Source organism: Pseudopipra pipra, chromosome W (genome assembly GCF_036250125.1).
Source record: "Pseudopipra pipra isolate bDixPip1 chromosome W, bDixPip1.hap1, whole genome shotgun sequence".
In the NCBI taxonomy this organism is placed as follows: Eukaryota; Metazoa; Chordata; class Aves; order Passeriformes; family Pipridae; genus Pseudopipra; species Pseudopipra pipra.
This window is the reverse complement of record NC_087580.1, coordinates 21,768,488-21,794,150: the sequence shown is the minus strand read 5'-3', so window position 1 is coordinate 21,794,150 and position 25,663 is coordinate 21,768,488. Positions and strand designations below refer to the sequence as shown.

The following is a 25,663-nucleotide window of genomic DNA, read 5'->3' as shown; positions in this document are numbered from 1 at the left end:
TCTCACCTAAAAATCCATTGCACAGGCTTGAAGGCTTTACCCACATGCAAAAAGTCCTGTAGCGACAGGCGAGGGTCGAAACAGCAGGTGAAAGTGTAGCAGTTCGTTTGGACACATGTCCGGAATAAAGACAAGTGCCAGAAATACTCAAACACACAAAATACCTTTTATTACAGTGAGAAGAATAATACTAGTAATAAACTGAGCAAGAGGAATTAAAAACTAAAAAAGGATACAAAATAACTACCTTATCGGGTGGCATTAAAACAAATACTACAAACAGCATTTAATACAGTATTAACTAGTGAAAAGGGATACCAAAAAAGGATCTTAACACAATATTATGGATAACACGATATTGGTTAGTAAAGAGGGAAACTAAAGGAAAAATACTATAAACATAAAAGGGGAATTAAAGGAACACTAAAAGGATATTAAAAAGTTTGTTCTCTCAGTTGCTTCCTCTCAATAACCTGTGCTTACCCACACAGACAGGCCAGGGCTGTCAGGATCTGCAGCAGCTGGTCGGTGCCTGTGCTTAGCGGGCGTCCCCGCGGAGCAACACAGTCTCGGTGGCAGGATGAGGATCGCTCAGCTCAGCAGCTCTGACACCCCATTTTATCAGTTCCACATTACACTACGTAGGGCCAGTACCCAGTATAAGGTGATGCCTGAATGGCAGCCAAACTCCCCCTGATCATCACCTCATGGCAACAGTCTGTGCCTGCCCCACTTGTAGGGCAAGGGGCCAGCGACCCCTGCCCACATCATCTTCCTCCCATCATCATCTTTCTCACCCCTAGGTATGACCTCTACCACTGTGTTTCAAGGGTAGATGTATCTATCTTGCAATATGTAGCAAAACCAAGGAAGAACTCAGCTCTGATAATAGGGGATATCAAGCTGACTTGCTAAAAAGCACAATGGACCTTCCAATTAGCCTGTGCCATGAAGTTACATTGTACCATACTCTAGCTGGTTTCACATCCTAATATGATCCCGTTCTCACGCCTCTGTGCTCCATTGATCATCTAATTCAAAAGTACCCCCCTTACAGCAGGGGCTGCAGGAGGGACAGGGGAAGCAGGGCCCATTGCTGCGGCTGGATTTGCTCCCCCGTAGCGAGCATATAAGGCCATCGTTATTTCCTTCCATGCAGCCCAGTTTTTAAATGCCTCCAACGCCTCCAGAACTCGCTTTTTTGATGAGTCCGTTTCCAATTCCTCGCCAAGATCGTATCTGATGGGTTCCGGTTGATGGAAGTGCCGGTTCATTTGTGATGATCCAATTTAAGAGCGCCAACGGTTTATTTTCTGCTACGTCTTTGTCCAGCGTTTTTAAGAATTGGCTGACAGCTTCAGCTTCTTCTTTAATTTCTGGGGAACACCTCCCCTCGTGGGTGGGAATACATCCCTCCCATCCTAATAGGTCACCTCTTGTTTGCTGAAGCCGGATTTTTCTTCTTTTCTCCTTTTTCGTCCTCTTTCCCTTTTTGTCCTGTTTCTGCAGAGGTGACTGATGCGCACAATTTGTCGAAGAGCTCTTCCTTTTTCCTTGGAATTCCATCAGGACGGATGCCATGGCAAGATGTCCCAAGGCCTTTGGCCTCTGGTTACCGACGCCTGTTGAATGTCCCGATCGGGGCGGCCATTTAGAGCATTTGTCTTGCACGAACCCAGTCGACACGGGGGTGCAGTAACCCAATGAGCTTTATTAAGATCAACACAAGCTTATACAGACACTTCAAACGGTGACATGGGACCTCCTCAAGCACTCCCATCCGAGCACTTCACTGCGCACGTGCGACAGAGACCGAAGGACTCTGAGTCCCAGGATGCCCTTCGGCATTCTGCCTGGAATCTGAACTGCTACGGGATTGAGCCACTTTGAGGTGACAGGTTGATCCCGCTCGACTTTTGGGGTGCAGAGCTGGGAGAGACTGGAATGTTAATGGTCCACGGCTCCAACACTCTCCCGTTGCAGAAGCAGCGGGGGCTTTGCTGCCCAGGGGCAAAGGAACCACCCGGGGAAGGGGGGGGAACACCCACATCTGGAAGGGACAGGTTGGGCTTGGACCCAGAGAGAGGAAGTGTTATTTTTATGGTTTTAGATCACTATAGACAGGAGCCAAAACTGCCCCAAACCTACTCTACAGGGAAACAAAACTGATCTACACTGAACCCTACATATAGATAGATAGAGAGATAGAGAGATAGATAAACTAACTGTAATCTTCCCCAAGGGATCAGTTAACGAGACCCTGGGTCACCCTCACTGTCAGAGGGGTCGGGACAGGGGCTGGACACAGGGGTCACCAGGTGTGTGCCCAGCATGGATCACCTGGAACAAGGGTCACCAGGTCTGTATCCAACGTGGGTTCCTGTGGATCACCCAACGGGGTCCTTCAATGGCTGATGGAGTTGCAGCAGCAGCAGCAGTCGAAGCTCTTCCTTCAGTCGGGGCACTCGAGGCGCTTCTCTTACCGGTGGGTCTGTTGGTGTTTGGTCAAGGTAGAGCTCTGGGCAAAGCTCTTCCCACACTCCCCACACTTGTAGGGCCTCTCCCCGGTGTGGAGGCGCCGGTGGGTGACAAGGGAGGAGCTCTGGCTGAAGTTCTTCCCGCAGTCGGTGCAGCGGAAGGGCCTCTCATCTGTGTGTGTCCGCTGGTGCAGGACGAGATGTGCACTGGTCCTAAACCTCTTCCCACATTCCAAGCACTTGTGGGGCCTCTCCCCGGTGTGAATGCGCCGGTGGATGACGAGGTGGGAGTTCTGCCTGAAGCCCTTCCCGCAGTCGGTGCAGCGGAAGGGCATCTCATCCGTGTGCGTCCGCTGGTGCAGGAGGAGATGTGAGCTGGTCCTAAACCCCTTCCCACATTCCAAGCACTTGTATGGGCGTTCCCCAGTGTGGATGCGTTGGTGGACGAGGAGGCTGGAGCTCGTCCTAAAGCTCTTCCCACAGTCCCCACACGTGTAGGGCTGCTCTCTGGTGTGGATGCGCAGGTGGATACGACAGTGCTTGCGTAGGTTGGAGCTGCACTTGAAGCTCTTCCCACATTCCCCACACGTGTAGGGCCGTTCCCCGGTGTGGATGTGCTGGTGCTCGAGGAGGTTGGTGCTCTTCCTGAAGCTCTTCCCACACTCCAAGCACCTGAAGGGCTTCTCCCTGCTGGGAGGCTGCTCAGGGACCACCAGGTCAGAGCTCCCCCTCAAGCTCCGGCTGCCTTCCCGGCACAGGCTGGCTCTTTCCTCCTCAGAGCACCCTGGGCTGGCTTTGGAGCCCCTCCTGCGGGGGGATCTCCGGCCCTTTTCCTCCCCGCTGCCTTCCTGCGCCGGGGAGCCCTTCAAAACGGCCTCTCCCACCAGGGTCTCAAGGGGGGATTTGTCCTCCGGGCTCTCCGTCCTCAGCTCGGGGCCTGGGGCAGGAAGCAAGAAGGACAGGCAGGGGATTTGCCTCCGGCCCACAGGGAAGGCCAAGGACATCCCCCCAACTCCGGCCCCGGCAGGACGGCGGCGCCAGCGGGGTTGTCCTGCAGCCGGGGCCATGCTCGGCTGACAGAGCCAGCACAACACCCGCCCAAAGGGACACTGACTGCCTCCTCACCTGCCTGGGGGGCCCAAGGCATCTTCCTCTTCCTCGCAGCCTCCTTCATCTGCCCAAGCTTTGGGAAGGAGAAATCCTGATGGGGGGGAAAACAAGGGCTGAGCACGTTGGCTTGGGGGTTCCTCCTGCCCAAGTCCATCTCTAGAACTCACCGGGCATCCTCTGTCCATAAAAACCTCCAAAACACTGAGATTCAGCCCAGAAAAACTGAAACTACTGAGAATCAGGCAAAATCCCCTCAGAAAGAGTAAGAAGACCCCAGCCCACTCAAAGTGCAAAAAGTTGAGATTGAGCTAAAAAATACTCCAAAATACAAAAATTAGCCCAAAACATCTCTCCCAGAAGTTCCCTCTCTGGTCTCTCCCCTCTGGGGTTCAGAGGGTCTCCCCTGTCTGGGATGCTGGGGGTCCCATTTAGGGATGCTGGGAGTGTTGGGGGTCCCAAGGGTCCCTTCTCCTCTGACTCTCGCCTTCAGGGTGCCACGTTCCCAGACATTCCCCCTCTCCAGGGTTTCCACTTTGTTGTCCCGGGGATCCCAGGGGTCACCACTGTCCTACTGTGCTGCTCTGAACCAGCAGAGTAGTTGGAGAACAGCTGGTGGTAAAGTGTGGTCTGTGCCAAGTGTTTTAGGGCTCTTTGGCCCAAAGAAATGTCTGTGCCCTGAGAACATTGGATCCAGCAGCCCCCAGCACTCCACAGTACGTTGGGAGCTCAGGGGGGCCACCTCCCTTTGCCAACCCCCCTGTGCCCAAAGACCCCTGTGGAGTTGTCGGACCTGCCAGACCACCCCCTCTTTTTCCACCCTTTTCCCCGTTCCTTCCACTTTTCATGGTTCCCTCAATCCTAAGCCCACCCAGGATCACTTTTGGGGTCCCGACCCCCACTTTTTGCCCCACTCTCCCACCTCTTCCACATCATCCCCCCACTCCCCAGCCCCCTCATGCTCAGTTTGGGGGTCCCACCCTCCCCTTTCCCCATTCTTCTGACCTCTCCATCCATTTTCCATTATCCCCCAAACCTCAGAGCCCCTCCCCCCTCCACTCTTGGGGGTCCCACTCCCCTCCCACTCAGTCTGGGGTCCCACCACCCCTTTATTCCCTCTGACCCCCCTTTTCTCACCGACCTCCCCCTTCCCACCCCCCGCTCACCCAAGAGCTCCTCGCCCGCAGCCGGGGGGGCTCCCAGCACCACCAGTGCCCAGAGAAGTCCCCCAGAAAAGGGGTTGGGGGGGGTCCTGGGTGGGCTCTGAATGTTTTTGGGGGGTGCTTGGGGGGCTGTGGGTTAGGGTGTCCCGCTGCCACCTCCCCAGCCCCGCGGAGCCGAGCAGTGCCACAAAATCACTCCAATTGACTGAGAAACCTCGACACAAGTTCTTTATCCCGTCACCTTCTCAGCTTATCCCTTCCCGCTCCCAGCCCTCTACGCTGGCTGTCTCCCTCCTCCCTGTGCCCACCAGTCACAGCTGCAGTTCTTTCCTCCACTGCAGTCTGGGGGCCCTTCTGAGGAGGTGCTCAAGGAGTCGGTGGTGCCGATCTCCCCCTGCTGCAATTCCTTTCCCCAGGTATGGCTCAGAGTGCCTGACTTCTCTCCTGTGCCTCTGGGCCAGCCAGTTCCTTCCTCCTGGCATTGTCTTCTCTTCTCCATCAGTGGGCAGCGAGGGGCCCTGGATGGTCCCTACGAACCCCCTGCCCTCAGTCCCTCCTGGGCTGGCACATCTCCCAGCCTGTGTCACGGCACCGGCTGCTGCCAAGGGACGGCCCTGCTGCAGTTTGCACTTAAACCCAACAAACTGGGGTGGGGGGCAGCCCTGGAAACCAGGGCTTTGCTCCCACGGCTCTGCAGGGGCTTCCCATGGGCTCTCAGCCTCCTTTGGGTATCTCCTGGTCCGGTGTGGGCTCCTCCTGGGCTGCAGGGGGGTCTCTGCTCCATGCTGGACTCATCCACAGGTCACAGGCCCTTCAACTCAGGTTCACCCAGAGCTCCAGCTGGTTCCATGGAGCAGCGATCCCCTGGTCCCCTGCCAGTGCAGGCACCTCACCAGAGTTCTTACTGGAGATTATCTGGCCCCCTGCCAGCCTGGGACTCCTTCTCCAAACCACCAGTCCAAGTGTGCCAAACGCCCTGGTTGGTCAGTGCTGCCTGGGGCAGCGGGCACTCGCTGAGGGGATGAGAAAACTGCACCCAGGGTTGGGCTGAAAGAGGCTTCAGCACCACTTCTGATGGCCCAGGGGCAGCATCTGGCTTCTCCCAAACAGAGAGATGGCACTTGTTCCTCTGCAGGGAGTCAAGGGCAGGAGGGTGACTCTTGCTGCATGGATGGAAAGGCAGAGGATCCCTTGGGTCCCCAGGATGGACCAGCACTTGGAGATACAAACTGCCCTGGGGCTCAGGATACAGCTGCAGGCACAGATTTCCCTGCAAAGTCTGCAGGGAGTCGAGCTCTGCAGAGGAGATTGTGCCCCATGGATGGGATTGCAGAGGGGCCCTCAGGTCCCCAGCAGGAATCAGCAACCAGCAATAGACACAAAAGGCCGCCATGAAGATTTCCGGGGGAGTGTCCTGGAGGGAGGGGACAGTGTCACCCCACCAGGGCGGGGCTGGCAAGTGGGAGGCTGCTCCAGGGCTCTGCAAGAGGCCTCGTGCTCTGCTCGGCCCCAGCACTGGCTGGTCCCAACACCCCCGGCTGCCCCCGGCCCTGGGCAGCTCTGCTGCCACAGGCTGTGCCCTCACCGTGGCCCTGCAATGGCCCTGCCTGTCCCTCACCCGGGGCCCTGCCCACATCCCTGTCCCTTGGCTCTCTCTCTGCCAGCTCAGTGTGGGGCACACGGGCTGGGGGTCCCTCCCAAGCCCCCCGGGCAGCCGGCGTTGGCTGGGGGGATGTGAGGGCTGGGCCTGCTCAGCACAGCCCCGGCCTCGTGCCCAGCGCCTCTTTCCTGACCCACACAAGAGCTTCCCGGCCCCCCCAGGGCTCCCCTGCTGCTGCCTCTGCTCCTGGCCCTGCCTTTGCTGCTCCCTTGCCTGGGGCAGCGGCTGCAGGGGGGGATGGCAGCAGCTTCAGCTCCACGGCACTTCCTGGGGGGAGCTCAGCCCGGGGGGACGGGCAGGGACCTGATGGGGATGGACAGGGGCCCAGCAGGGACAGACAGGGCCTGCAGGGGAAGGCACAGGGACAACCTGGCCCCACACACTGCCAGGGCTGTCTCTGCTCCTCCTTGCAGGCTCCGTGGCCAGGCACAGTTGGTGTTCCTGGGTGCCCACCATCTCAGCACTTGCAGCCGCTCAAATCAGCGCCCGCAGCTCTGCAGCAAAGCCCCAGCTCACCTGGCACACAGGGGATGGACACAGCACCTGCTCGGGGATGGGCACACACAGCTTTGTGCCTTCCCCACCACGGGGCTCTCCTTCCTCAGCAGCACCTCTGCCTTGCACTTATTCTCAGCCTCACCTCAGGGACAGCTCTGGGCTCACCTCCGCGCCACTTCTCAGCCTCACCTCAGGGCCGGGGCTCAAGGACAGGAACCTGCAGGGAGGGGACATCAGGTGCAAGCTCAGGGCTGCCTGCCTGCACTGGGCTGGGGGCTTCTTTCCCCTTCTACAACCAGCCCAGAACTCAGCCTGCTTTTCTAACACCACACATTTACAGACTAACCTTGCAGATAGATATGGACAGACATCTCTATCCCCCTGGGGATGGAGCCTCAAGCATGTGCTGCCACAGGAATGGCAATCAGAGAATCACAGAATCAGCCACGTTGGAAAAGACCTCTGAGATCATCAAGTCCAACCCTGGATCCAACCCCGCCGTGCTTCCCAGACCATGGCACTGAGGCCACATCCACTCTCACCTTCAACACCTCCAGGGACGGGGACTCCACCCCCTCCCTGCCCAGCCCATTCCAAGGCCTCATTACTCTCTCAGCAAAAAATTCCTTCCCAATATCCAACCTAAACCTCCCCTGGCACAGCTCCAGACCCAGCCCTCTTGTCCTACTGCTGCTGCCTGGCAGAACAGCCCCACCCCCACCTGGCTACACCCTCCTGGCAGGGACTTGCAGAGAGTCAGGAGGTCTCCCCTGAGCCTCCTCTTCTCCAGCCTCAACACCCCCAGCTCCCTCAGCCTCTCCTCACACCACTTGTGCTCCACTCCCTTCCCCAGCCTCGCTGCTCTTCTCTGCACCTGCTCCAGCCCCTCCAGGGCCTTCCTCAACTCAGGCCCAGAGCTGGACACAGCACTCCAGGGGTGGCCTCACCAGCGCTCACTCCAGCCCAACAATCACTTCCCTGCTCCTGCTGACACACTCTTCCTCACACAGGACACCATCCACTGGCCCTCTTGGCCACCTGGCCACACTCTGCCTCCTGTTCAGCTTCCTGCCCATCCCCACTCCCAGCTCCCTTTCTGCCTGCCTGCTCTCCAGCCACTCTGGCCCCAGCCCGGGGGGCTGATGGGGCTTCTTGTGGCCAAATGGCAGGACCCGGCCCTTGGCCTGCTTGACCCTCATCCCCTTGCAATCAGCCCATGGATCCAGCTGGGCCAGGTCCCTCTGCAGAGCCCTCCTGCCTTCCAGCCCATCAACACACCCCCAGCTTGGTGTCAGCTGCACATTTGCTGATGAAATGCCTGGTTCTGCAGCAGCTGCAGATGCTCAAGGGGCAGCAGGACCAACTCAGGGGCCTGGGGGGGCCTGGGGGGCTTTGGGGTGCAGGAGGGTCCTGGAGGAGCTGGGGAGGGGCTTTGGAGATTTGGAGTACAAACCAGGACAGACCAGGACAGTCCAGGACAGACCAGTACCTCCTCACTGCTTCCCGGATCTATCCTGGGACACCTGAGCCCCCCCAGTGCCCTCCCAGTACAGCCCAGTGCCCCCAGTACAGCCCACTGTGTTCCTGTCCCAGGGTGCCAGGTGATCCCTCTTTGGGGGGGTTGGGAGGGATTTGAGGGAGGGGCTGCGGGAGATTTGGGGGGATCTGTGGGGGGGTTGGATGGGGATTTGGGAGGTTTTAGGGGGCTTTGGGTGAATTTGGGGGAGTTAAAAGGGTCTTGGGGGCATTGGGGGGTCAAAAGTATCTGGGGGGAAGGGGATTAAAGGAAAAAAAGGGGGGGTTGAGGGACCTTTAGGGGGAGTTAATGAGGCCTAGAGGGGGAGAGGAGGGCCTGCACCAAGAGCAGGTGAGTCCTGAGACCCCCCTCGTGTCCCCAAAACCCTTTCAGTGTCCCCAGTTCCCCCCTTGACACCCCCAATTCCACTGTCCCCAAAGCCCTCCCCACTGTCCCCAACCCTCCATCTCACCCCAGGAGCCCCCCCCTGGACCCTCTGACCAAAAATGCCCCCCCCCCCTGCTCACAGAAAGGCCAAGGGCATCTGGGGACACACTGGGGACAGTTGGGGGGCTTTGGGGGGCACTGGGGGATTACTGGGGGATACTGGGACACACTGGGGGGAACCAGGGGGCACTGGGAGGGACTGGGAGGGAACTGGGGCACATTGTGGGGCACTGGCAGAGAACTGGGGAGTTACTGGGGAGTTACTGGGGGATTACCAGGACACATGGGGGGACACTGGGAGGTTACTGGGCCATACTGAGGGTCACTGAGAGCTCATTGGGATATACTGGGGGCACTGGGATCCCCTTACCCGGATGTGGTACATCTCCCTCCCCAGATTTTGGGGGGCATCCCTAGGACCCCTCCCCTTGGGGCTGGGGGAACCCCTAAACCCCATTGCTGAGCTTCAGGGGACCCCACAAAATCCCCTCAAAACCCCTGAAATCCCCCACTCGATCCATTGAAACCTCCTCGAGGTCCCCTCAAATCCCCTCAGAGACCTCATCACCCCCTCACGACCCCATAGACCCTCCCAGTGACCCGCAAAACCCACTTTGGACCCCCCCAAGCCCATTCAGGGACCCCCCAATCCCCCTCAAGGACCCTCAAAACCGTCTGAGACCCCTTAAACCCCCCAGAGACCCCAAAAGTGCCTAAAAGGTTCACGACCCCCCAGCAAAACCCCCACGACCCCCCAGCCTCTTCAGAGACCCCCAAAGCCCACCTGGGACACCCCAAATCTCCTCAGAAACCAAAACCCCGTCAGAGACCCCCAAACCCCTTCAGAGACCTTCAACCTCCCCCCTGAGTCCCCTCAGGACACCGAACCCCCTCCGGGACCGCTCAAAACGTCCCCGGGAACTCCGGAACTTCTCCGCTAAACCCTCCCGAGCCCTCCAGCCTTTCCACCCACAGCCGCGCTCCCCGCAGCCCCCGAGGGGATCCCCAGAGCCCCGCTCCCGCCGCCCCCCCGCCAGCTCTCACAGTTCAGCGCAGAGGCCGCCCCGCCGCCTCCTCCGCCATCGCGGCCACGCGGACAAAATGGCGCTCGCTCCGCGCGCGCACCGCCTGGACTGACCCGCCCCGCAGCCAATCAGCGCGCGGCCTCGGCCCCGTCCCGCCCCCGCCCCGCGCGGGGCATTGTGGGAGTTGGAGTCCTTGCGGCGGGACTCGATAGGACGAGTTTGGTTTTTAGTTTTTCTATCTTCTTTTATTTTCTCCTTTTTCTTTCTTTCTTCTTTATTTAGTCCCCTTTTTTCTTTCTCTTTTTTATTTTTTCTCTTTTTTCTTTGTTCTTTCTTTTTTTTTTTTTCTTTCATTTTTTCCTGTTTTTTTTTTTCTTTTTTTTCTCTGAAGTCTAGACAACTTTAGGAATAAATTTAAAAGCCAACACAGTGCTATACATGTAGGATGTAAATGTAAGGAAGTAGTAATGAGATCTCTGGCAAGACTTCACTCCTACTGTGCTCAGTAATCCTTACCACATCATAAAAATCTGCTTTCTTAAAAATGTGAGAAGAAAGTTGATCCTAGGAATAAAAGTTATGAGCTGGGAAGACAAGAACAGAAAAGCCCTCGTTCTGAAACAGTCACAGAAAAGGCAAACAACTGAGACACAAATATTAAGTGATGAAAGAGAAGTCACACAAAGAAATATTTTAGAGATATGCAGAAGAATTACAAGCATTGCTCCATTTTGACTAATTCTTCCTTACTTTATTTGCTGTGATAAATAGCACAACTGTCTGCTTAAAACTGGGAGAATTTTACTGATTAATACACCACAGACCACTGAGGGTTTGTGTGCCAGTTCTACTTCTCACTCGTTCAGTAAAGCTGAGCAGAACTTCTGATCACACAGAAATGCCAAGTGGCTGCAGACTGGGCTGGGAGGGAGCAAATCACCCTGAAAAACAAAGTCCCAGTGCTGCCTGGCAGTGCAGAAGAGCAGGGACGGTGTCAGGAAAGACATCTCCTGAGAGGAACATGAACTGAACTCAAGTCCAGTTTCCTTTTGTCTTCTATCCAAGTTATTTGGGAGACAGTTGTGACAGTTTTTCTCTGAAATGCAGGTAGAAGGCCAAATCTTGATTTCCTTGGCTTTGGCATGACTGACGTATTTGGGTACCTTTTTATTCCCTCACTTCAATTCTATGGCAAGACAGCAGAGAACTCTGCAAAAAGGTTTCTTTAACACAAGCTGAAAATTCAGAGGTTATTTTTAGTTTGAAAAAAAACTTGTACTCTTGGCTTACTTTGCATAAAGGTCTTATTCACTCCTCTGATGACAGTAAAAAAGCCAACAAACAACATCAGAAATCTCAGACATTAAGGTATGTTTGGCAAGTACCATTACTATGGAAAAGAATAAACTGTTGTATCTTCCCTTTCTCTCTCCTTTTCTCTCTCCACTCTCAGTGGCCTTTGTGTCTCGTTGTCTCACAATTTTGCAGGTATTTACATTTTCCACACCTTACAGCACAAGGATATCCCCTTTTACGTGGTAGCCAAGCTGATGTTTGCTTGGAAACAAGCTATAGGAAGGAAAAATATTTTAATTAAGCAAAGGGTTTCAAGAATTCAGATATAAAATTTCAAATTTTTAAAATTCCATTTCAGATCTTTTTTGAAACCTCAGAGAAAAATCCCACAGAGTAATTTTTAACTGTAACTGGAACCAGCAATAAAGCAAAAGCACTTTTATGTCTATCATGTTTAAGAAAGATCATCTCTGGTTTTGTCCCCAGCTAAAGATGGGAACAAAGCAGTGATTTGATTCCCTCTACATTTCAGCCTCAGCAAGATCTTAAAAGAACCTTCATTTTCCCCCACTTCAGCTTTTTTTTTTGTTTCCTAATGTGGAAAGGTGATGAAAATGTCACAGGGTGACAGAACTTTGCTGGAGGAACACAGAGTTCATTGCAAGCAGAGGAACTTCAAAGCTTCCTCAGCTGTGCCAAGTGGCTCAAACCTTCAAACCCTGTCCCTTCACTCAAGTGCTTTATGCACTTCTTCAGAATCAGAGATTATATTATTCTGAAGTTAGACAGATATCATGCAAATCTTTGAAAATTTGGAATATTTTTAAATGTGATTTTTTTCACATAGTGATTTTTTTCACAATGAGCTTTTTTTAGAAAACTACTTTTAATTTTTCTTTTCATTTTTAAATTCCCATGAAGTGACATAAGAAAATGTAAGAGAAGAAAAATGAAAAAGAAACACAAGATATAGAACAAAAAGAATCCAGCTGGAAAAGAATCCTGGTGGAAAAAAGGAAAGAAGCAAAGGAGAAAAAGAAGAGAGAGAGAGACAAAGAAAAGAGAGAAAGAAGAGAGAGAAAAGAGAGAGAGAAAAAGGAGGAGAAGGAGAAGAGAGAATAACAACTGATGTATCCAAAGGACTGAAATTTGACATAAAGAAAATCTTTCAAAAAAAGTTTTATGATGTGACTCTCAGTGCAATACTGAGCAAAATGGAAAACCAAATCTGTCTCACAGGGAAAAATCTACTATATCCAGGTTTGATCTTTTCTCCTAATTAATTCTGACCTAACATCAGTTTGCTGTGTTTGTTCATTCCTCTAAGGAGGCCTCTTGGCTTCAGTGATCCACTTGCAGGAACAAATTCTTTCAGATGCAAATATAAGTTGTATGATAGGATTCCCACTTGTTTGCATGATTAGATCAGGGATCCTGTGATGGGGTCCAACATCCAGTCCCAGAGGTGTTGCTGCCTAAACTAACAGTGGCTGAGATCCCCTGGCTGCAGGAACCATCTCCTGTAGGGATTGAACCAACAGCAGCAGCTACAGGTCCATAGGGTCAATGTTGGCTGCTGGGAACAAGCCCAAGCCATAGGCAGAGGCAGTGCAGTATTCCATAGGCAGTGCAGGATTCCAGAGGCAGTGCAGGATTCCATAGGCAGTGCAGGATTCCATAGGCAGTGCAGGATTCCATAGGCAGTGCAGTATTCCATAGGCAGTGCAGGATTCCATAGGCAGTGCAGGATTCCATAGGCAGTGCAGGATTCCATAGGCAGAGGCAGTGCAGGATTCCATAGGCAGTGCAGGATTCCATAGGCAGAGGCAGTGCAGGATTCCATAGGCAGAGGCAGTGCACTATTCCATAGGCAAAGCCAATGCAGTATTCCAGAGGCAGAGGCAGTGCAGTATTCCATAGGCAGAGCCAATGCACTATTCCATAGGCAGAGCCAATGCACTATTCCATAGGCAGAGGCAGTGCACTATTCCATAGGCAGAGCCAATGCACTATTCCAGAGGCAGAGCCAATGCACTATTCCATAGGCAGTGCACTATTCCATAGGCAGAGCCAATGCACTATTCCAGAGGCAGAGCCAATGCACTATTCCATAGGCAGAGCCAATGCACTATTCCAGAGGCAGAGCCAATGCACTATTCCAGAGGCAGAGGCAGTGCAGGATTCCATAGGCAGTGCAGTATTCCATAGGCAGAGCCAATGCACTATTCCATAGGCAGTGCAGTATTCCATAGGCAGAGGCAGTGCAGTATTCCATAGGCAGAGGCAGTGCAGTATTCCATAGGCAGAGGCAGTGCACTATTCCATAGGCAGAGCCAATGCACTATTCCATAGGCAGTGCAGTATTCCATAGGCAGAGCCAATGCACTATTCCATAGGCAGTGCAGTATTCCATAGGCAGAGGCAGTGCACTATTCCATAGGCAGAGCCAATGCACTATTCCATAGGCAGAGCCAATGCACTATTCCAGAGGCAAAGCCAATGCACTATTCCAGAGGCAGAGCCAATGCACTATTCCAGAGGCAGAGCCAATGCACTATTCCAGAGGCAGAGCCAATGCAGTATTCCAGAGGCAAACAAGCAGACAGGAAATGGCAGGTGCTAAAGAGTCCAAAGCAAAATCTCACATCTGTCACTGCTGAACATTCCTGTGCTGTGCAAATCACACACAGAGCACATGAGAGCTTAAAGAAGCCCTTCACTGCTCAGGCCATTCTTTTTTCAGAGCATCTTCCCTTTTCTGTTTCACACAGGAAATACAAACCAACTCTTTGAGGCTCTGCTCTGTAGATGAGTCAGCACCGAGTTACTGAGTCAGCACCAAGAACCCCCCAGAGGCAACTCTGCAATGCAGCACAGAATCAGCAGCCACCACGACCTTCATCTCTCTTGGTATGACTTGGGAATCCTTTTCTGTTCTCTGCAGGTGATGATTGAACCTCACCTTCCTGCTCCCATCTGAGCAGCAGCCTGTCTTCCTCTGCTCTTTGATCAAACAAAACTTCTGTCCAAGTGAATGGCCATGAAAAGGGAATGCAAAAGGGACACACCTACACCAGCTAGAAATGGAAAAGCTTTCTTGACAAAAAAAAACCAACAACCAACCAAAACAAAACCACAGAACAAAACACTCACAGTGTTCAGGGTGTATTTGCTCAATTCTCTCATTTCCAATTGTTTTGAAGAGAACAGCCAGAGGGGTTTGGAGCCTCAGTCACTGTAAATCAGCACATTGGAACTGACTTCCTTACAACTAAAGAACTTGGTGGGTTCTGGCTCAATATATTGCCAATGGCTTATATTACTGTTATTAAACAAATTCTCTAAGTCTATCCAGTAACTGCTCCTTGTCAGCACTTTCAGCTTCTATTCTAAAACAGGTTCCAAAATGCAGGTGAGTCTCTCTCTATTCTTGGACTTGATCAGCTGTCCCTGATAGAACACACCACCATTCACAGGAAAAAATGAAGTACATGATACACCTCTCACCTTCACAATATGTTAACTATTCAACTGTTTTCATTCTCTAGTTCCTAAAGTTAACCATGTGACAAATTAGAAGCCAAAAAGTACAATTTTGGTAGTGAGAACTACTAATGCAAACCTATTCTTCTGAACTCCCAGTCCTCAGCTGAGACAACAAATCACATTTTGTTCAACAGAGTGTTTGTGGAATTGTTCCAGGCACAGAAAAAGCACTTTTTCACACTCACCTCCTGGAGGCCTGACAATTGTTACAGCATCACTCATCAAGGTGCCCTGGCTGTTGGATGCATTCACTTGCACTGTGGAGTTAGAAAATGGAATCAGGCCTTTAATGGTACCAATACATTGAATTTCCTGCTGCTGCAGAACATCTGAGTGTCATTTACCACAGAATAATGAGCATTATCTGTTAGGAAAAAACAAGAAAGGGGGAGAAGAACAAATGTTAGACCTTGTGTCTGCTACAATTCACTGTCTTTAGGAACTAAGTCTTACTCCTACTCAAAAGAAGAGTTGCTGTTTATACCAATAACACACACACAAACACACAAGAAATTTTGGTTATTGGGTAGAAAAAAATATTATTCATCATTTCTCCTGCTTTTGGCAACAGTTTATGGTACCTGTAACTCTTGGAAAATAACCCAACCAATCCATGAAGCAACCCTGCAGCTGCAGAGCTGACTGCTCTATACTGCAAACAGGAGCCAGCTCTCAGAAATTACTGATCTTCTGGAAAAGCTGTGGGATAACTGCAAATTCCAAACATTACTGTTAATTCTTGTGCCTCTGATACACTGGTAACAATTTCTGAATTCACCAGAAAAATGCTCACTTAGGAGTTTATCAGCTAACTCATTGCACAGAGCAGAAAGTCCCCTGCAGTAACACCTGCTTTCCAGCACGGCCTGCAGTCCCCTCACAGATAAAAGGATTGGAAGCATTCAGCTGATCAGCTGAAACCATCAGGGGACACCACAGAACCTCCATGTCCTCTGCAAACCTTTTAAGGTCTCAAACCTAAGATCAGACAATATTCTGCCCTACAAAAATAAAGAAACCCTTTCCAAAATACCTACTAAGATTAGAAAATAAAAACAAATTGCATGTCAGGTCATAATTTTTTTCAAATCAATGAAGAGTTCACTCACATATCTGAGAGCAAAGCTGAGCTCATTTAAAGATTATCCTGTATTTCAAACATATAAAGCCCTCTATAAATGATTAATATTATTACTACTATTCATTATTCCATGGAGAGCTCTCACAGTGAATCAAAGGAAATTCTCTGTTACAAACAACAGCAGAATCACACAAGTCTAAGATCACAGGTATGAGAATGACATTAAACAGTATATAACTATTAAAAATATTGTAAGTGAAGTCAGGCATTGTCACAGGCAGCAGATTGAATATTCACATCTGAGTCCTCTACAAAACCCAGATAAGACAGAACTACAAAAACTCTAGAAAATCAACATTTTAATTAATTTTTTAAGGGAAACTCCTTGGATTTACACAGTTATTCAAGTTTTAAATGAGCTGTTAAAACTGAAATGTTATTAAATCTGAAATCGGTTTTCCAATCTCCCACATTTCCAGGATGTGCTCTAACACGTGTGTGTGCAGCACATTTCAGTCCTGCTCACAGGACATTTCACCACAGAGGAGTGATCTGCATTTTCTTCTAATTTGGGGATTCCTACAGACAATCTCTGATTTACTCACGGTCCAAGTCCAGGCAATTCCATGATTTTGGTGTTCACAGAGTGGCACAAAGGGTGTTTGCAGTGATTCTTCTGGTAACACATGACAAACTTATTTTCTGAGGTTTTGTGGAGGGGGGGCAGTTTTGTAAAACTCTTTGTAAACCTGCCTTGTACCCAGTTCCTTCTTGCTCCAATTCTCCCTGGATGACACCGTGCCACAGCACCAGAGCACCCGGACAGACTCCAGCAGGGTGAAGGTGGGATGGTTTCATGGAGCCTGAGGGATTCACTTGGGATTTCACTGAAGTTTACACAAGCCCCAGACCCCATTTTAGACACAGCAATGAAGGCAAAGCTTCTTATCCTGCCAGAACCACCACGTTTGACACATTCCACACACAGAATCCTGCAGGAGCAAAGTGATTTTGTCTGACATCACTCTCATGGACCCAGGCTGCTCAACCAGCACCACAAAAATGCATCCACAGTCCTTGAACTCAGCTCTTCAATTGGACATCAAACCCTCCTTCTGCACCTTTGTGAAACTGTCCCTAGTGACATGAAATATTCAGGACTCAGCTGGCGGTGGAAAAAAAGATGTATTTTTTAAACATTTCCCCTCCAATGTGTAGGAAAGTTTAAAAATTAGTGTTGACAGGTTGGCACATAGGAGAGATTCAAACTTTAAGCATAAAAGTGGGTTGCCTAGTAGCAATTTGGGGGCATTTGGGGACATGTTGGGGACAGTTGGAGGGCTTTGCGGGGCACTGGGTCATTACTGGGGGATACTGGGACACACTGGGGGGAACCAGGGGGCACTGGGAGGGACTGGGGGGGAACTGGGGCACACTGGGGGACACTGGGAGGGACTGGAGGTGAACTGGGGCACACTGGGGGACACTGGGAGGGACTGGAGGTGAACTGGGGCACACTGGGGGACACTGGCAGATGACTGAGGAGTTCCTGGGGGATTACCAGGACACACGGGGGGACACTGGGAGGTTACTGGGCCACACCGGGGGTTACTGGGTGCTCACTGGAGGATCATTGGGCCACACTGGGAGGCAGTGGGAGGTCACTGGGATGCACTGGGTGGTCACTGAGGGGGTTACTGGGCCGTACTGAGAGTCACTGGGAGGTCACTGGGTTGTACTGGGGACACTGGGATCCCCATACCCGGATGTGGTACATCTCGACCCTGGACTGTGGGGGGCACCACCAGGCCCCCTCCCCTGGGGGCTGGGGGACCCCCTGAACCCCACTGCTGAACCCTCCCTGTAGGATCTCTGTGTGCTGAGTTTTGCGGTCTCTGGGGTTCAGGGCGGGCATCAGGATCCCCTTTCCCTGAGGTCGGTCCGCCGGGCCGGCAGGGGCGCTGTGGCCCGACAAGAAATGGCGGGTCCAGCACGTGACGCGGGGCCTCATGGGAGTTGTAGTTCTTTCATGAGCTCTCCGCCGGCGCGCCTGCGCAGTGCAGCCAGGGCGTTGGAAAAGCCCCCGAGCCCCGCAGCCCCCAAGAGGGCTCCAAGGCCCCGCGCTCTGCCCCTCGGGAACCCCCGAACCCCTCCGCTAAACCCTCCCGAGCTCTCCAGCCTTTCCACTCACAGTGCAGTGCACCCGCCGCCGCCTCCTCCATCACTTCCCCACAGCCAACATGGCGCTCTGTGCGCTCCCCGCCTCCAGAGAGACCCCCACAGTCAATCAGCGGGCGGTCTCGCCCAGGCATCGGGCGAGCGGGAGAGGAAGACTTTGAGCCTTCATCCCCTGCGACCACCCGAGAGGAGCACCAGAGAGAAGTGCGCAGGCGCCAGAAGGCGCGTCCCGAGATTTCCATGGAACACCGCCCACTCTGGGGTAGCTCGGGAAGATGTAAAAATGTGCAATGAATATGGATGAGCTAATTTCCCAGGAACTGGAACAGCCCTGTGTGTGCAGGGACACAGGTCAGGGGGTGCTCCCCCAGCAGCCCTCTGTCCCCACAGCAGGTTGGGAGCTCAGGGGGCCACCCCGGACCCCCCTTTCCCAGCCCCCTCTGCCCCACAGCTGCTGCAGCACCAGCTGCTGGGTGGGGGGAGTCCCCCCATCAGCCCCCAGGGTTGGGCACCTGTGGAGAATCGTGACCAGAGCAAGCACAGAAAGGGTTACAGAAGCAGTGGACATTCCCAGTGCGGATCTGCCCCCTCCCAGAGCCCCAGGGAACCGCTCCAGGGCCCAACTGATGGGGGACAGGGGGGACCCATATGGGAACCCCCCTCCCTCTGTCCCTCTGCCCACTGTCCAACACCCCTTTTCTCCCCTCTCCCACCCCTTTCTCATCATCCTCACAGTCCTCAGCTCCCTCCCTGGCTCGGTTTGGGGCTGTTTCTTCCCCTCTACCCTGCTCGGTTTCAGAGTCTCAGCCCCTTCCCTGCTCAGTTTGGAGGTCCCAGCCCCCCCTTTTCTCCCGTTCTCCCCCCCTTTTTCCACTGTCCCCTGAAGGGAGCTGTTAAATATTGGGTGCTGAAAAAGCTGCTACATCGTGTCCATTCCAAATTAAGCCTGCATTTATTAGGATGGACTGGCATCCAAATGGCAGCAAGAATAGTCTTCTTATTCTCTTCTTTTTAATCCTCTCTGCAGTCGCCGGTTTTCCCCTCTAAGCGGGCAGGAAAACAGGAACAGCCCTGGTGTGGTCGGGGAGCAGCGCTGACCCCAAAGGGCTGCATTTCCCCTGCCGATCGTCCTGCTCTGCCCTCCCCGGGGCTGGCTCTGCCTGGCGCTGGCCGGACGTGCCGGGGCTCCTCACTGAGCAAACCCCTTCCCAAACTTCAGGGGCAAGTCCAGACCCCGGCTGGCCTGGGAGGAAGCGACAGCAGCGCGGGCCGAGCGGGCGGGATGGGGTCCGAGCAGCGGCGGGAAGTTGCAAGATTGCCAGCAAAGAAGTCAAAATAAAGTGAAGCAGCTAAAAAAGCCCGTGGTCTCGGCATGGGTGCGGGAGGAAGGGGAGCTCCGTGACTCCAGCCGGGGCTGCCCCCGGGGCGCGCGGGGGCCAACGGGGAACGGACAACTGGACAAACGGACGAACCGACGAACTGACCAACGGCCCCGGCGCTTCGGCAGCAGCAGCGGCGGCAGCAGCAGCGACTCTAGAGACGAGCTCTCGGTCTTTCTCCTGCTCTTGCTCTTCTTCCTCCTCTCCCAGTGTCCCTGTCCCGGTGTCCCTGTCCCGGTGTCCTTGTGCCAGTGTCCCAGTCCCGGTGTCCCTGTCCCGGTGTCCCTGTCCCGGTGTCCCTCTCCCGGTGTCCCTGTCCCGGTGCCCCTGTCCTGGTGTCCCTGTCCCGGTCCCGGTCCCCCCTCCCCTTGCCGGCCCGGGCCATGGCCCCGGCCGTTCCCCTCTGCCGGGCGGGGCCGCCCCATCCCCATCCCCGGCCCTGGGCGGCCCGGCGCGGTCCCGCCCTCGCCCGGCTCCCGGCGCGCCGGTTGTGGCGCTGCTGGGCGCTCCTGTGGGGCGGGCTGTGGGGCGGGCTGTGGGGCGGGTTTTGGGGCGGGCTGTGGGGCGGGCTGTGGGGCGGGTTTTGGGGCGGGCTGGTGGACGGGCTGTGGGACGGGCTGAGGGGCGGGCTGTGGGACGGGCTGTGGGATGGGCTGTGGGGCGGGCTGTGGGGCGGGCTGTGGGATGGGCTGTGGGGCGGGCTGTGGGGCGGGTTTTGGGGCGGGTTTTGGGGCGGGCTGTGGGACGGGCAGTGGGGCGGGTTTTGGGGCGGGCTGAGGGACGGGCTGTGGGACGGGCTGTGGGGCGGGTTTTGGGGCGGGTTTTGGGGCGGGCTGTGGGACGGGCAGTGGGGCGGGCTCGGCCTCGCCGCCCCTTGGCTCCGCCCGGCTCGAGCCCGGCGCCTGCCGGGGCCGGCGGGGGACGCGGGCGCCGCGGCCGCTGCCGCCTCCTCGGCGGGTTCCCCGGGCAGAGCTCCGCCGCCGCTGCCCGCTGCGGGTGGGGAAGCCCGGCCCGGGCCGCTCGAGGGGCGCTCGGGGGCCGTGCCGGGCCCCGGCCCGAACGCTGACGGCCACGTCTCGCCCGCGCGGAAGGCGAAGGGGCCCCTGCAGAAGCGCTACCGGCTGGGTTCGCTGCTGGGCAGCGGCGGCTTCGGCCGCGTCTACGCGGGGACCCGCCTGGCGGACGGAGCCCCGGTGAGTGCAGGAGGAGGAGGAGGAGGAGGAGGAGGAGAGCGGGACGGGCGGCGAGCTCAACCCGCCCTTCCCCTCGGCTTGCAGGTGGCCATCAAAGCCGTGCCCCGGGATCTCATCCGGCGCTGGGGCGAGCTGGTGAGCGAGCGGGGCCAGCGGCAGAAAGCGGGGCGGGACGGGCGGGGACGAGCCGAGGCCCGGGAGGGTGGAAGCCGCCGGGACACCTGGAGGGAGAGTGGCCGTGGGGTCGGTGGGGGACGGGGAGCATCCAGGGCTGGCGGAGGGGTAGCAGGCAGACAGGCACGGCATCAGCCCCACTGACGACCCCGTGGTCCCCCCGCAGCCCGACGGCACCCTGGCACCCCTGGAGATCGTGCTGCTGGACAAGGTGTCCAATGGCTTTCGTGGTGTCATCCAGCTCCTGGAGTGGTTCGAGCTCCCCAACAGTTTCTTGTTGGTGATGGAGCGTCCGGAGCGCTCTCGGGACCTCTCTCGCGTAATCACGGCGTGGAGGTTCCTGCCGGAGGAGATGGCGTGGGGGCTGTTCCGCCAGGTGCTGAAGGCCGTGCGGCACTGCACCAGCTGCGGCGTCCTGCACCGGGACATCAAGCCCCAGAACATCCTCCTCAACCTGGCCACCGGCGAGGCGAAGCTCCTTGACTTTGGATGTGCCACCTTCCTTCAGGACACGGTCTACACCCAGTTTGCAGGTGAGCCCACAGCCGGGGGATGCTCCTGGTGCCGGGCACCGCATGGCCATGCCCGGGTGTGGCACCGGAGATTGCCCCTTTTGCTGAGGGGGAAAAGGATTAGTTCTTCAGCCAAGTTGCTTTTGGATGGGGCTGGGGGGTGATTGTGAGACGGGCCCTGGCCTTGCTGACAGCCTGTGCCACCCACCCTGTCCTGGGCTGGGTGTGGGGCAGGGGGGAGCCAGCCTGACCAAAACCCCCATGAGGGTAGCAGAGAAGGGGGTCAGAACTGTGCACCAGCTGGCTTGGTGTGCAGGCAAGGTAGGGCTTGGGCTGCTCCACTCGCCTTGTTTGCCTTGGCTTATGATGAATTGTTGGGGGCAGTGCAGTGGGGCGGGGAGAAGGCACGGCTTTTCCTCACCACTGGCTGGGTTTTTCCCTTGCGTGTAATGGTTGGGCCTTGCCAGGGCTTCTGCTGCCCTCTTGGACACCAGTGGCTTCTTCTCCAACCCCAAGTTTGTAACCAAGAGTCAGGGGCCAGTGAGAAGGCAGTGGGGCACAGCGTGTGCCACTGGGGCAGGCCCCACATTGCCAGGGATGCTGGGGTGAGGCTCTGGGAGCAGGCAGCATCCACCTGATGAACTGCGTCTGTATTCCGTAGGAACACCGTCATACAGCCCGCCAGAGTGGATCTGCTTCAAACGCTACCGCGGCGAGGCGGCCACGATCTGGTCCCTGGGCATCCTGCTCTACCAGATGGTCTGCGGGAAGCACCCGTTCTGCAGAGGCACCAACACCATCTGGGACCAGCTCCCCTTCCCACCACGGGTCTCTCGAGGTGGATACCAATCTTTGTGGCACGGGGGGAATAACGGTGTTGGGCGAGGGCAGCGGGCTCACGAGGACGCCGCTCTTGAAGCTGTTTGTGTCCCATGGGTGGCTGGAGGAGGTGGCCTGTGTCCTGCCATCCTGCTCTCCTCCAAAAGGGAGAATCAATGGAGAAGTTTGGGCACAGCTCTGAGCACAGCCAGCACAGCCTGGGCACGTGGACAGTGGGACAAAGGGGACAGGATCCTTCTCCAACTGACCGGCGATTTTCCCCCCAGGCTGCCAGCACCTTATCAGGTGGTGTTTGTCCATCCGCCCCTCGGACAGGCCATCATTGGAAGACCTATTGTGCCATCCTTGGGTGCAGGGCATTCACCTGCTCTAGAAGACAGGAGAGATCCACGTGCTCACTTTGATCCGGGGGCCTGGCAGGTAACACCTCCACACATCTCTTGGCAATAAGAAGTAAAGAAAACCAGATTTTTTTGTCGTGCCTGTAGCACTGAGGGGGGATCATCACATGGGAACATGCACCTCTTTGTGCTGGAGCTGGGCTGCAGACCCAGTCTCCCAAGTGCTGGTGGCCACCATCCAACCTGGTTTTGCTCATCCTGCTTCACAGACAGCTGGGCCCTCGGCAGAACACTGACAGCCTGGTCTGGCCCCCAGGGAAGGAGAAGGGGCCTCTGGAGAAGCTGTGCCGGGTGGGGCTGCTGCTGGAGACATCGAGGACCACGTCAGGGATGACAAGCTCTTTGTTGTTGACCTGGACACCGGCGAGCTGAAGATGATGGGCTTTGATTCTGGCCCCTTCCTCCAAGCCGTGCTCCACACGCCGTTTGCAGATGAGTCCACACCCAGGGGGTGCTCCCGGGCATTGCTCAGCCTGGCTGGGCACCGAAGGTTCCCCCTTTGCTGGCGGGAACCCGATGAATTCTTCAGCCGGCTGCCAAGCTGCTTCTTGGCAGGAGGGTGGGCTGGGCTCTGGGCTGGGTGTGAAATGGGAGCCCGGCTCTGCCCCCAGCCTCTGCCACTGCCCCTTTGCTGGGCGGGGCTGGGGCAGGGACAGCCAGCCTGCCAAAAACAAACCCCCGTGGGGGGAGCAAAGGTGGGGCTGCAGAACACCAGCTGCTTTGGGCTGCAGGCCAGGAAAGGCTTGGGCTGCCTTGGCTTAGGAGCCTTTCTTTGGGCCAGTGCAGCAGGGCAGGGAGAAGGCCTGGGTTTTCCTGAGCTGGAGGAGGTGGGGTTTTTCTTTGGCCTGGAGGGGTTGGGCCTTCCTCAGAACCCTGACAGAATGTTAACATTTTACCTTTTTGTCTTGTTTCCACTTTTTGTTTGTAATCTCTTGTCATGAATTTGTTGTTTGTTTTCGAGGGAAGAGTTGGAGCTGGTGCCCAGTCTGGATTGGGAAGGGCTGGGACCATCCCTGGAGAGGATCTGACGTCCCCTCTGAGAAGGCTGAGGACATCCTTTGGGACACGCTCTTCTTCCAGCAGCAGATCTTGTGAGGTAGATGCTCATCTTGCCCATCTTGTCAGCAGGAGTGGGATAATGGCTTTGGGGAGATGGCAGCAGGCACATGAACATCCCGCTCTTGCAGCTGCTGAGGAGGTTGATCTCCTGGGCTTGGCTGGAGGAGGTGGCACCTGTGTTGAGTAATTTCTGAAATCCAGTCGATCTGGGATGACCCCAAATGACAGTTTAGTTTTCAGCTTGCTCGAGCTGTATCTCAGCTGTTCTCTGAACAGTTCTCTCCCCCACCTGCCTGTTACTTCCCAACTCCTCCCTCTTTTCCCTGCAACGAGTTCCCAGCTCATCATGGTCTCCATCAAACCACTGATAGAAGAAATAGAAACTCTACTCCCAGTACCCTGGAGTGCCCAAATGAGGAACAATGTCATCCTGGAGAAGTCCTAGAGAATTAGATAAGGGATGTCCCAAACCAGCAGGATGTAAACTAAGCCCTGTGTACCCAGATAAAAGAAACACAGTGGTGCTGTGACAGAGAAGGCCCGGAAGGACCAGAAAAGGACTTCCAACAGGGGTGTGACTATGTAAAGCAGAGTAATGAATATGTATTAAGTAAGCAAGGCTACCAAATGCACATGTAAAGAGTGTGTGTAATAAAAAGCCCTGTCTGTCATTTGGCACACTGGATTAGAGGAACTCTCCTCTGAACCTCCAGCATGCTGAACAAAGAAGAATGCCCTTTTTAACATCTCCAAATTGGGGTTAAGAAGTTTGTTTCTGCTGCTTTTGGGTGTAATTTTTGGCCCCCCAGACAGGACACCTCTGCCTGATCTCCCACAGATCTGAGGGATCACTGGATCTTCACGCCAGCACCAGGACTTTGCTGGAGAAGAGCACAGATCCCCAGCCCAGTCTGGGACACAGGTAAGATCCCACTGGATAATAAGGCATTCTCTTTGGGAATCCTGCCCATGTCAAACACATGGATCTTTCAGCACACTGGGTGGGCTCTTTGGTATTTTGGGAATCCTGCTCATCTGAGACCTGTGGATCTTCCAGCCCTTTGGGTGGGTTATTTGGTATTTTGGAAGTTGGTATTTGGCTTTGTTTTATCAATCAATATTGTTGTGTTCTTATTTGTTTCTGTATTGTAACATTTTGGGTCTACTGTTTAGAGATGGGGAGTGGGCAGTCTGAAGGGGGAATTGTGAAGAAGTCCCCACTTTGTTGCATTTTGCAATTTTGGATGAAGTTTGGCAGCCCCCCCAGAGGAGCAGCTCCCAGGGAGAATTTAATGAAGTGTTGTAATCAATGGGTGGCTGTTCTGGAACATTGAATTCTAATCCATTGTTACAGTTGGTGCTGTTTCAGAACGGGAACAGAAGTGGAAGGAGGTTATATCTGGTGATGTGTTTTTCACTTTGCAGAACCCTGTGAAATGGCAGAAGGATTGTGGTGTGAATGCAGCACCCTCAGAGCCCTTGGTGTGAGCCCAGAAAGGAAAATCAAGGGAAATGGTTAAAGCCTTGTTGTTCAATGTGGAGCACAGGAGAACTTTGTTCTCATCGTCTCCCCGATAAGGAGGAGGACTCAGATCTTCTGGTTGGCCCCACGGGCAGGTTGAGTGGGGGAACAGAAAATCAAGATGCAGAAACCAATCTTGCAGGGGAACTGGCATGTGAAGAGGCAGATTTAGCATGTCCACAAGAAAAGGGAGAGAGAATGTGTCAGAGAGAGAGCAGAGAGCTTCAGTGCAGCTGCAGGAAGAACTAGAGCTGAACAAGGAGGGGTGGGAGTGGCCCCCCTGTGTGATAGAACCCAGACTAAATGGCAAAAGCCTTAAAAATGATGATTCAAACCCAGGATCTGGGCTAGAAGGATCCTATGTTAGAAGTGTTGTTTGGTAGTAGGGAGAAAGCAATGGTTGTTAAAATCAGTCAGAGGTTTTTGGAAGAGCAGATTTTGGTGGGGAATATCCAGGGTACATTGGACATTCCCTTTCCCACTGTGGATCCTGAATGGGATCCTAACATCCCTATTTTTAGAGAAAGGTTCAATAGATACCTGCAGTGGATGTTGTCTGCAATGAAACATGCCAGGCCAAAGGCAATGA

At 54.5% G+C, this 25,663-nt stretch overlaps 1 protein-coding gene and 1 long non-coding RNA gene across 2 annotated transcripts in view; both read left to right on the top strand.

Moving 5' to 3' along the window:
• Nucleotides 1-25,663, top strand: part of LOC135405712 (uncharacterized) — a 958,894-nt gene that overhangs the window by 927,496 nt on the left and 5,735 nt on the right. The window lies entirely within an intron of this gene.
• LOC135406350 (serine/threonine-protein kinase pim-1-like) lies at nucleotides 19,757-23,019 on the top strand. The gene is made up of 6 exons (XM_064640757.1): nucleotides 19,757-20,566; nucleotides 20,651-20,701; nucleotides 20,907-21,273; nucleotides 21,914-22,090; nucleotides 22,359-22,512; nucleotides 22,707-23,019. Exons 1-5 carry the CDS (start codon nucleotides 19,757-19,759, stop codon nucleotides 22,463-22,465), a joined length of 1,512 nt encoding a protein of 503 aa, XP_064496827.1. The 3' UTR covers nucleotides 22,466-22,512; nucleotides 22,707-23,019.

Bases quoted from the DNA above. Each gene is read 5' to 3' on its own strand.
- LOC135406350 (XM_064640757.1), top strand. From the start codon at position 19,757: ATGGCCCCGGCCGTTCCCCTCTGCCGGGCGGGGCCGCCCCATCCCCAT. The intron at 20,567-20,650 runs GTGAGTGCAGGA...CTCGGCTTGCAG, and splicing joins GCCTGGCGGACGGAGCCCCG to GTGGCCATCAAAGCCGTGCC. The intron at 21,274-21,913 runs GTGAGCCCACAG...TGTATTCCGTAG, and splicing joins GGTCTACACCCAGTTTGCAG to GAACACCGTCATACAGCCCG.